Below are 11624 nucleotides of genomic sequence, written 5' to 3'. Positions count from 1 at the left end.
GGAAAAAAGAATACTATCGTCACGTTTTGTGTGAAAAGAAACGGTAAAAATGGCATTTGGACAGCGCAAATAAGGGAAAAAATGCCACCCTTTCCTATTGGTGGAATAGTGTACCATGTCCACCGATAAAAATGATATGACAACACGTGGGATTTGGTGATTTAGGAACAGGGAAAATTTGGGGGAGTGGTGTGGCTAAAGAGAGAGCGATATCGACTAATTTTAGTTTTAGTTTTTAGTATTCGTGGTGGTTGCAATTTTAGGTAAATGGTTGTATTAACTTAATTGTTTCCAAAGTTTGTACACAGGTTTTTAAAATTTACACTTTATATTTGCATTTCAGGTTATGAAAATAATTCACTAAACGTGTTTGTGGTTTTTACAGTAAACTTTTTCCGTACTCGGTTTTTATCAGGGTTTTGTGTGTGTGTGTGATTTCAGATATTTTATAGATATATGTTTTATATCTATTTTAACCACATATAATCAGTGTTGGGAAGGTTACTTTTAAAATGTATTCCATTACAGAATACAGAATACATGCCCCCCAAAATGTAATCTGTAACGTATTCGGTTATGACAGTAACGTATTCTGAATACTTTGGATTACTTAATATATTATCATGCTTTTTACAACAACGTGAATGTACTATTGCTGTGTGATTTATTACTATTACTGAAGGTCCGCGACTCCGAACTGTAGTAAAGGGACCTCTGACTAATACGGCGGGGTCCCTGTCGGCTCGTAGCCGAAAAATAGCTTTACTTTGTTGTGTGGGTCAACTTTTCTTGTGAGACACAGAGAGAGGCGTTGAAAGGCTGCTCCAACGGAACTTATTGTTTTCGGAGGAAAACACGAACACGGCAACCCGTTCTCACTCCCGACGCGTAAAATAATTTTTTGTGCAAATCCACTTCCACATTTGTGTGTTTTTCTCTGGCCAGATAGAGCGTTCTGCACCATTACCACACTGTGTTTATGGGCTGAAAGAGAAAGACTTCCCTGTCCTTTTTGCTAAAACTGACTCTGAGGTACGATTCCACAAACTCAGCAACCCGTTCTCACTCCCGACGCGTAAAATAATGACGATTTGTCACGTCCCTTAACTTCTCATGCTGACGCCTAAGGTACCCTTCCACGTTTTTATGTGAAGCTGTGGGTTGTCAATTCATTCCAATATGAACCCGCTCGCGGCGATCAGAGACGCTTCGAGCAGAGGCTCCAGCCATCCATTTACTCCAATAATAACCCCGTCACGGCGAAACATGACGCCGTGAAGCACAATCTAACTGGAGAACCGGGGACCCTCTCCGCGAACGGGTTTTTCTCCCTAATTTAATGCTTTCTTTTAATGACATCGTTAACATTTCTCAACAAAAACACGTGAAAGTATCACTGATAATTCAACAATAAAATCGCTTCATGTTGTGGCCATCACACAGTGTTTTCCAAACTGATTCACGATCTGAAAGTGCGCAGATTTAACGTACGTAATCCTTTGTTAGGTTTATTATTTTCATTTCACACGTAAAACACATTTATAGATTCATACACCACTCCTGTTAGTGTTGGATGCGCTCGGCTCCAACCAATCAGACCAATTTATGCAGACGCACTAATCCCGTAACTGCACACTACCCATAATCCTCAACCGCCGTCGCTATGGAAATGAAGATAACAACAGCTTGGTGCTACCCGTTATTCCTTTATTTACTCTAAAATAATAACCAGCGATAATACGAAATTAAACTGGCCCAGTGTTTAATTATGTAATTAAAAATTGCAAATTTTAGTATTTTATTTTTTACAAATTGCAATATTTATCTACAGCGCGCCTTTAGCGACACGTCAACAGATCTTAAGCAAGGCGATTGGATGGTTTTTACTGCAATGCATCTTGGGAGTCGTAGTAAATGTATCTTTCAACTCACGGTCCTGCAGCGAAGTTTTCGACTGGACACGAGGCAGATCCTAGCTAAGTAAGTTGTGATAAACTGTGGGTAATTTGCATGTTCACTGAAATATTAATTTCAGTGATATTAAACTGATATTAAACTTGAAATGTTTTCACAGAGCAGTCTGTGTACCAAGAGAACTACTTCTGCAAAAGTTTATTTAATTTTTTTTTGTGATGTATTCTCATGTGCAAGACACTTGCTTGGCCACCCAGCTAATGTTAGTACTGCTCTATTTTAGCAATGTATCTTTTCTGTAATCAATTCAGGTTTTTTTTAACCCTATTCACGTAATTAACTCAATATTAACGACTTTAATCTCGTAATTGATTTTTTTTTCTAAATATGGTGTAATACTGCCTCGTAATATAAGTTATTTCTTTGGTCATAAATTATTTTTGTAATCGTTTCTCCAAAACAGACCTGAAATAATCCCTACATGTTCCATTTTCATTTGCAGAAATGACAAAGCCAAAAACCAAACCATGCCCTTCCTGTCAGGCCCCAAACACCTGCAACAGGAAGACATGCAGTGGATGCCTGGGCAGCCTGAACCTAAAGGAGGGATTGAAAAAAAAACAAGAACAGTTTAAAAACAGTAACTGGGCTGCCTCTGTTAAAAAAAAACAGAAATGCGAGCAGGGTGGTTAATTCAGCCCAGTTGTCAGTAAGTTTAAAAGTTCTGATCTAATAAGTGGTTGGTCTGGTAGACAATTCTTTATTAATCACAGTTGTCAATGTTTTCTTGTATATCATGAAGTAAGAAACTAACAAGACATGTATATACACATAAAATATTAATTTATAAAAGAGCATAAATAAAAAAGTTATTCACATCAGAATAACATCATCACGACTTCAAGAATTTCAGCATAACGATAACCATGCATGAGAGGCGTATAAGGAGACGTATAACAACAAGATGGATTCACGGTGTGTCTGGTAGGATAATATGGAAACACAAAGTTGGCTAGGGATGGACAGTACACAATAATGACTAGTATGGGTGTGACAATCTTTCGTGAGTCATATCTCATTACTGGAGGGGGGCCCTTTCAATATGAGAGACATACCCCCCAAAAACAAAGAGAGGAACAACAGGTGGGGAAGGTGGCTGGTACCTCTTTATTGAAGTCCTCTTATCTGTACATAGTTAAATTAAGTTGTAACTTGTTGATGAAAATGTTTTGTTTAAACAAGGGTTCAATGGAGTGCCTGTGGGGGTCTCAAAAGATAGCCGGTAGATCACAAAAGGATAATGCTCACTACACATGAAGAAATAAAGTGTATGTCCTTAAATGTTAATGGAATCTGTAACTGTTACGATTTGGTGTTGTCAGTGTTTTGTTTTAGGCGTGACTGTAATGTGTTTCCTGCTTTACTTTGAAAGTCTGTCTTATCTCAGTGTTTTCAGTTTACGCTTTCTTGTCTCGTCAGTTCTGATTTGCCCCAGCTGTGTTTCCCTCCTGTTGTCCATTCCCTGATTGCTCCCTTTATGTATTTAAACCCTGTGTTTCAGTGTGTCATGGTCGCGATCTCCCCCGTTGTAAATAGTTTGGTGTTTTGTTATAAATAAATAGTCTGTTGTAAATACTTTCGTTATGGGATATTTTTGTTTTGGGATTTTGGTGGAGAGCCTTCGTGGTTTTACTTTCTTTATCTTTATTTTTCTACGTTGCACCCCGGTTGCCTAGGCCGGGGTGTAACATATGGGGGCTCGTCCGGGATTGCCTTCGCTGGGGGGTCCGGGGACCGCCCCAGCCTTTGTCGTCTGCTGGAGGGTCCGTGGGACCGCTCCAGCCTTCATTCGCCTTCGCTGGAGGGTCCGTGGGACCACTCCAGTTAAAAGAGCCAAGATTATGACTAAACTGAAAAAGGAGAAGACACAGATAACTTTCCTACAAGAAACTCATTTATCAAAAATAGAACATGAAAAACTGAGGAAATTTGGGTTCAAAAACACCTTTTACAGCTCTCATACAAACTCTAGGAAAAGAGGGGTTGCAATTCTCATAACTAACTCCCTTAAGTTTCAATCTCACAAAGAAATAAAGGATAAGGAAGGTAGATATGTCATTGTCAAGGGTGTGATTAATCAAACAATGGTCACATTGATGAATGTGTATGCCCCCCCTGAAAGTAATAAGGAATTCTTTAAATTGATTTTTGATATTCTTGTGCTTGAAGCAGAAGGTATATGCATATGTGGAGGAGATTTTAATGTGATACTAGATAGTGACTTGGACACAACCAGCCTGAAGAAAAAGAAAAATTCAATTTCAAAATTAGTAAGATATACATTGGAAGACACTAACTATTTTGATGTCTGGAGAGCTTTGCATCCGTTACAGAGGAATTATAGTCATTATTCAGCAACACATTATGTATATTCAAGAATAGACTACTTCTTTATGCAAAAAGGGAATAGAGATATAATAACAGATTGTTGGATTGGAGTGGCAGATGTGTCGGACCATAGTGCTATCTACTTAAAAATCTATCTTAAAGGTAGACCAAGAAACACAATATGGAGATTAAATGTGGGGCTATTAAACAATAAATCCGTGGTAGAACAAATACAAAAAGATGTCAAAACTTATTTAGAAGAAAATGACAATGGTGAAACCGATCCAATTATTTTATGGGACTGTTTGAAGGCAGTTATACGTGGGAAACTAATCGCAATATCAAGTAACCTTAAAAGAGAAAGAATGAAGCAATATAATGAATATGTGGATGAATTGTCACAATTGGAGAATAAACACAAACGCAAGGTGGATGTCAAGATACAACAACAAATGAAAGATATTAAGAAGAAAATTAATAATTTACTCTTATATGACATGGAAGTAAAAGCAAGATATGTAAAACAGAGCTACTATGAATCAGGCCCTAAAGCTGCACGACTATTGGCAAGACGTTTAAAAAAACAACAGGCAGAAACAACAGTCAACAAATTGTATAATTCTAAGACAGAACAAATGACACATAACCTAGAAGAGATAGAAAGTATCTTTACCGATTATTATAAGGACCTGTATCTACAAAATGCACCTACTAACAATGGCCTAAATGATATTAAAACGTTTTTAGACTCCTTAGATCTACCCTCTATTGGAACAATACAAAATGATCGCATGACGGCACCAATAACGATAGACGAGATTCAGAAAGCGATTGGAAAATTACGAACAAACAAGGCACCAGGCAGTGATGGGTTTCCTGCCGAATGGTACAAGAAATGTGGAAAAGAATTGATACCCTTACTCCACCAGACTCTTAATTGGACTCACACTAAACATGTGATTCCCCCCTCTTGGAGGGAGGCAATTATCACGGTGCTGCCAAAACCACAAAAACAAAGAGAATACTGCCAAAATTACAGGCCTATATCGGTGTTGAATGTTGATTATAAAATCTATACTACAATCCTATCACATAGGCTCCAGTCATTTATACCAGACCTGATAGATGAGGACCAAGCAGGTTTTGTCAAAAATAGACAGGCACAAGACAATATTAGAAGGACCCTACACATCATACACCAAATACACAAAGACAAGATACCGGCTGCATTGATAAGTTTAGACGCAGAAAAAGCCTTCGATCGAGTCAGCTGGGACTTCCTGTACCTAACCATGGCAAAGTTCGGGTTCACTACGAAATCAATCCAATGTAATAAATCTCTCTATGACAAACCGACTGCAAGACTAAAAGTTAACGGCTCATTGACAAAGACATTCCAACTAGAGAGAGGAACTAGACAGGGTTGCTGTTTAAGTCCAACCTTATTTGCCTTGTATATTGAGCCATTGGCACAAATGATTAGACAAGACGCCCTAATAACAGGAATAGAAATCAATAGACAAGAGCATGTAATTAGTCTATTTGCTGATGACGTGTTGATAGCCCTCAAAAACCCCACAAACTCTTTTATGCAGCTTACAGAAATGTTAGGTAAATTTGGTACGCTTTCTGGCTACAAAGTAAATATACTTAAAACTCAAGTTCTAATGTTTAATTGTATACCAACTCAAAATCTTAAGGACTGGGAAATAAAGTGGGAGGCAAAAACCCTTAAATATTTAGGTATAAATATAACCAAAAACTATGACAAACTATATCAAAGTAACTATGGACATATAAATAACAGGATAAGGCAGGATATGGAAAGATGGAATACATATCCATTAGGATTTAGTGACAGGATAAATGTGATAAAGATGAATATCTTACCACGATTGCTATATTTATTCCTCTCTCTTCCGATAAGCATACCTCAAACCCAATTCTCAGAATGGGATAAGTATATATCTAGATTTGTCTGGGAAGGCAAGCGGCCAAGGGTACGATACACTACTTTACAGCTTACTAAGGAGAAAGGAGGAATGTCGCTTCCTAATTTAAAAGAATATTTTCGTGCTGCACAGATACGCCAGATAACATATTGGTGTAGTGATGATTACGGGGCTCGCTGGAAGGATGTGGAGCTCTCCACACTCAATGTCCCAATCCAAACAAACATGGGTATGAAAAAGACCCCTGAATACGTAACTAAAGACCAAGATAGGAACCCGATAATATCCTTTACATTAAATGTATGGTATGATACAGTAAGGGAGTTCAGGATTGGCAAAGAGCTTGGTTTGCTAAAATGGATAGCCTTCGATGAAGAATTTAGACCAGGAAAATTGGATCTTGGTTTTAAAAATTGGAATGAAAAGGGAATCACAGCAATTTGTTTATTAACCAAAAAAGGAGAAATTAAAAGTTTTGAAGAATTAAAACAGGAATACAACTTGAAAAACAAGGATTTTTTCAGATACTTACAGGTGAGAGATTACTTTAATAAAAACATAAAAATAGAGGAAGACAAAATCCATCCTATTATAAAAATAATTATACTGGCATATAAAAGTGTTATTCCAAAAACAGTGTCTACCCTATACAAATGTTTGATGGAATCAAGACAGGAATCAACTGTATATGTTAAAGTAAAATGGGAAAGAGAGCTGAGTGAAGAAATCACTGAGGGGGTGTGGTATGAAACATGGAAAGAACATAAGAATACAACTCACTCATTGAGGTGGAGAGAATTCATCTGGAAAAATCAAATTCGCTATTTTATTACACCTAAGATTAAAAATAAACAAACCAATACACAACAACAATGTTGGAGGCTGTGTGGATGGGATGAACCAGACCATACACACATTTTCTGGAAATGCAGAAAAATTCACACTTTCTGGGTTAAAATTCACTCAGCTCTCTGTGATATATTAGGTTATATTATTCCTAGAACCTGCCTTGTTTTGTATCTAGGGTACTTGGAAGGTACTGTAGATGTAAAGGATCGTTACCTGGCTAAGATTCTCCTTTTGGCAGCAAAGAAGGCCATCACCAAAAACTGGCTTAAGACAGAAACACCAGGAAAGCAGCAGTGGGTAGCAATTGTGGAGGACATTATGGAGATGGAGAACCTTACATATAAACTGAAATTAAAGGAAGAACGCTTCTTGAAGGACTGGGGAAAATGGTTGACGTACAACGGAAGGGGGAAAAAGACTGAACTGAATGAAGATGAGCATACAAGAAGAAAAAAAAAGTGAAATGAATGATGGAAATGTTTGATACCACAGGCATGTTTCCTTTTTTTTCTTTTGTTTTACTTTATCTTATTTTTCTAATTATTATTCTATATGTATCTATATTTTTATACATATATATTTGTTTGTTTCTTTTTCTTTCTAATTTCACTGTCTTGAGTTTGTGACTCTCTTTGTATTCTGTTATTCTGAAGAAACTGTATGCGTAATGGACAGGTGAGTTGTTCAAATAAATAAAATAAAAAGTAAAAAAAAAAAAAAAAAAAGAATAACATCATCACACTAAAGACATCCAACTAGAAAAAACTTGTTAAAAACTATTTTTATTTAAGCTACTTCTGATTTTTAATTTAATCGGCTATTAACTGAGAGACAAAACATTTCAAGATGGATTTTATCATACATTTACAGGTTTGGTCACCATAAATACTTTTTAACTATCGACAACAATAAAACAACAAAGATGTGAAACTTAAAGGTTTGTTATACATCAATTTGCTTACATGAAAGACTGGCTGCATGTTTTCTTTGTTGTTCTTGCAGGTTTCAAAGCTACATGCCCTGGGCTACCAACCAATTCTGTTTCTTGGACAGTTTGACCGTAAGGGCCGTATAGTAGGGGACGTGATCACTCAGATCGAACCAGCGGAAGGTGCTGCACGTGACATCCTCATGAAGATGAGGAAGCTTTATGAACACCTTCTGAGAAGTAAGATATGCTTTGTCCATTATCTGTAACCAGGTGTCCTTATCAGGTAGCCTATCCTAGCTGTCTTTGGGTGATAATCATGGTACACCCTAGATAAGAAGGGGTACATAGAGACAAACAAGATGGTGAGGATGAGGATAGTTAACAGTCACCAGCTATTCTATTCTACTCTACTCTATTCTGTTCTATTCTATTATTCAGCCAAGGTTCAGACCAGTAACCTTCTTGCTGTGAGGTGACAGCTGCCCTACATGTCCTGTTGATAACATGAAAATAGTGTTATATCTGCCTTATTACCTCCCCATGTGTCGGTCACATCACCAAAGCTAGCCATACTGAACCTCTGGTGTTACCCACCTGAACAATTTTGTATGTGTGTGTGTATAGTATGGTCTTTCACACTCATGTATATACAAATGTAATTTTAAAAATCTTCACGAAAACCAGACCTGATAATTCTCTTCGAGACTTTCTAGTATAACAAATGTTATATAATGTTACCAATATGAACACCAAGATTCTTAAATAACTTATATACTTCTTAAGAGGTTACCTGATTACCTCCCTGAGGTAGTTAGCATCACCATTGTACAAAACTCCTAAGTCACAGTACTAGCTTGAAGTGTCAAATGTTATTCACTACAAAGTCAGGAAAGTAGTGTCATCAGAGGAAAAAGTCATTATCTATCTGGATTTATAGTCACACTCATTAATTTATTAATGTACAATGTAGAAAAGCACTACAGATGTCACACTACCCTAGAGGGCACTTGTACTGAATGATTTGGGTCAGTGAGGGTGTGAGATGACTTATTTGATGCCAATATTTACCAGTTGTATCTTTAGTAAAAACTTAACTGAAAACATGCAAATCACTACTTATGTGTTTATGTGTACTGTACATTTTTTCAACCCATTTTAATAAATGTTTAATATTTAAAAATTTTCAGAATTACAAGCTTCACCTCCTGCTAAAAGTTCTCCACCAGCAGCTGGACCATCCTCTGCTGACAGTGTCGATGCTGGACCAGTCCCAGACCCAGAGGCTCTAAACGAGGAATTTATTCTTCATTTAGAGCCTGTACCAACATCTTCCCTCTGTCAGCCTCCTGCATCCTCCTCTTCATCTCTGCCTCCTCCTGCATCCTCCTCTCCATCTCTGCTTCCTCCTGCATCCTCCTCTCCATCTCTGCTTCCTCCTGCATCCTCCTCTTCATCTCTGCTTCCTCCTGCATATTCCTCTCTGTCTCTGCTTCCTCCTGCATCCTCCTCTTCATCTCTGCTTCCTCCTGCATCCTCCTCTCCATCTCTGCTTCCTCCTGCATCCTCCTCTTCATCTCTGCTTTCTCCTGCATCCTCCTCTCCATCTCCACACCCTGCATCTCCCTCAATTTCTACGGTGTACACCTCGGATGTCCCAAACAAAAAAAGGACAAGGAAAGGTTAGACGTTATGGTATTGTAAATGTACGAAACACATGACAGGTTCGTTAAGTTTGTTAAGATTTCTTTTTCTTAATTTTTGCATTTTTTCCAGTTTTACAGACCTCATGTAAATATTTCATTTGTTATTTTTCAGAATGCCGAAAACACCGTACACAGAAGATTTTCAAATATGAAGAGATAGTAGACAGGAGAGTTGTAAATGTAAGTAATTTAGCCTGCTGTTGTGCAGATTTGTTTGCGTCTTTGGACTTCCCGGATTTGAACTGTGCCTGACTGAATATCCATAAGCTTTTGTATTTGATGAATCTACACTAATTCAGCCACTGAGTCAGGATTTCACTCCAAATAGGACATTAAATAAGAACAGACCACCTGATACGACCTGGTCGTGCTGCCTTCCTGATGTTTACGTTCTTTAAAGTCCTCCTGACATCATGCTCAGCAGGAGTGATTGATGTGGAGGTGCTCCTTCCCATTCAGTAACATCTGCTTCAGTTAGTTTTGCTTGTGAGCCACAATGTAAGCAGTGTTGCTTTGCTGACATGCACTCGATGCTGGCAGTACAAGCATTGTAGTGGTTCTTATGTTTTTGTAAACTAATTGTATAATATATTGAGCCATTCAATAGTACACAAATGTTTATAAGCTCCTTTTTGTATGCAACTTGCATGTCTTTCTTAATTAATTGTTTGTTTATATCATGTTTTTCAGGAAAAAGAAGAAGTTAAAGTCAAGTGGAAGCCTTGCTCAACATGGTATGTAGTAACAACTTTGTTGGACGGGAACAGACATTCATATTGTTGATAAATAGTTATCAACTCAATTTGAATTCATGTATTTGGACTAAAGTAAATTGGGAGCTTTTAGCTATTGAGCTCCTCTTCTGTGAGGAGCTTGATAGCTGTCCACCTCCAAAGTCCATTATGAGTTTTGGAGGTGGACATGGTCAACACTTTTAAGAGTAGGCATAAGACTTTACTTCTTTATAGAGCTTATAGTTAGGGCTGGTTCAGCTCAGCCCTTAGTTATGCTGTAATAGGACCAGACTGCTGGGGGTTAGTGCCCCCCCCCCCCCCCCCCCCCTCTCTCTCTGTCTCTTTCAGGGTTATGCAGGCTCAGTATTGGTTGAAGATGCAGTCACGTCTCCTTTTACTGAAAACTCTCCCCCTCTCCCTCACCACCATCTGTAAACATACATGTCTCAGTAATGCAGTTCATGCATGTTACTAACTAAACTTCTTCCCTGGAGTTTCTGTGCTCTCTCATCCAGCAGGTTCTGAAGGATCGTGGCTGCTGCTGTGGTCCTGCTTGACATCTACTACATATATTAATACTCTCTGACTTGATTTGATTAATTTATATTACAATGAAGGTGTATAAAGCATGACATGAATATAGAAGATATTTCATCCTAAAAAATTGTCATATGTCACAACCTAAATTGTCCTATTTTGTGTGTGGTTGTCGTTGTTGTTTGTTATGTTTTTCTCCTGACAGTGGCAAAGTGTGGGATGACACATGGGAACCTGCGCAGTTTTACACACAGTAAACCAGGCACCACAGGTCGCAGAGATCGCACAGTTCACAGCTTGTAGTTCAGCATAAAAGTTCAAAATAAAATATTTACTATACATTTCAACCAGTGTCAGTCTCTGTTTCACTCTCTAATTGTGGCTTAAGTACCTAACACATTCATTTCAATTTCAATTTCAATTTCAATTTTATTTCTATAGCACATTTAAAAGTCACAAGTACAACAAAGTGCTTCACAAACGAACCATACTTGCAATTTACAACAGGAGAAAACAGTTAACAAAGAATAAAATTATAAAATAATAATATAAGAACAGGCATGAATCAGGGAAAATTAAGCTAAGTAGTTTGAAAAGCGAGCTTAAATAGATGGGT

The 11624-nt window shown here is 37.7% G+C and overlaps 1 protein-coding gene across 1 annotated transcript; it reads left to right on the top strand.

Moving 5' to 3' along the window:
• The first annotated feature begins 147 nt into the window (after window positions 1-147).
• On the top strand, window positions 148-10792 carry LOC308389353 (uncharacterized protein). Its single transcript, XM_080870723.1, has 6 exons — window positions 148-1980; window positions 2417-2623; window positions 8106-8271; window positions 9222-9713; window positions 9850-9917; window positions 10428-10792. The coding sequence occupies exons 3-6, from the start codon at window positions 8235-8237 to the stop codon at window positions 10518-10520; spliced, it is 690 nt and encodes a 229-aa protein (XP_080726849.1). The 5' UTR covers window positions 148-1980; window positions 2417-2623; window positions 8106-8234; the 3' UTR covers window positions 10521-10792.
• The last annotated feature ends 832 nt before the right edge of the window (window positions 10793-11624 follow it).

The sequence above is a fragment of the Rhamphochromis sp. 'chilingali' genome, assembly GCF_963969265.1.
Source record: "Rhamphochromis sp. 'chilingali' genome assembly, chromosome: 21".
Taxonomy (NCBI): domain Eukaryota; kingdom Metazoa; phylum Chordata; class Actinopteri; order Cichliformes; family Cichlidae; genus Rhamphochromis; species Rhamphochromis sp. 'chilingali'.
Note: the sequence above shows the minus strand (reverse complement) of the source record. Positions and strands in the feature narration are given on the sequence as shown.

What these genes read in the sequence shown, in the direction of transcription:
- LOC308389353 (XM_080870723.1), top strand. Translation starts at nt 8,235, where the DNA reads ATGAAGATGAGGAAGCTTTATGAACACCTTCTGAGAA. An exon ending in TTATGAACACCTTCTGAGAA is followed by an intron (nt 8,272 to 9,221) that starts GTAAGATATGCT and finishes AAAAATTTTCAG; the next exon opens with AATTACAAGCTTCACCTCCT. An exon ending in CAAAAAAAGGACAAGGAAAG is followed by an intron (nt 9,714 to 9,849) that starts GTTAGACGTTAT and finishes GTTATTTTTCAG; the next exon opens with AATGCCGAAAACACCGTACA.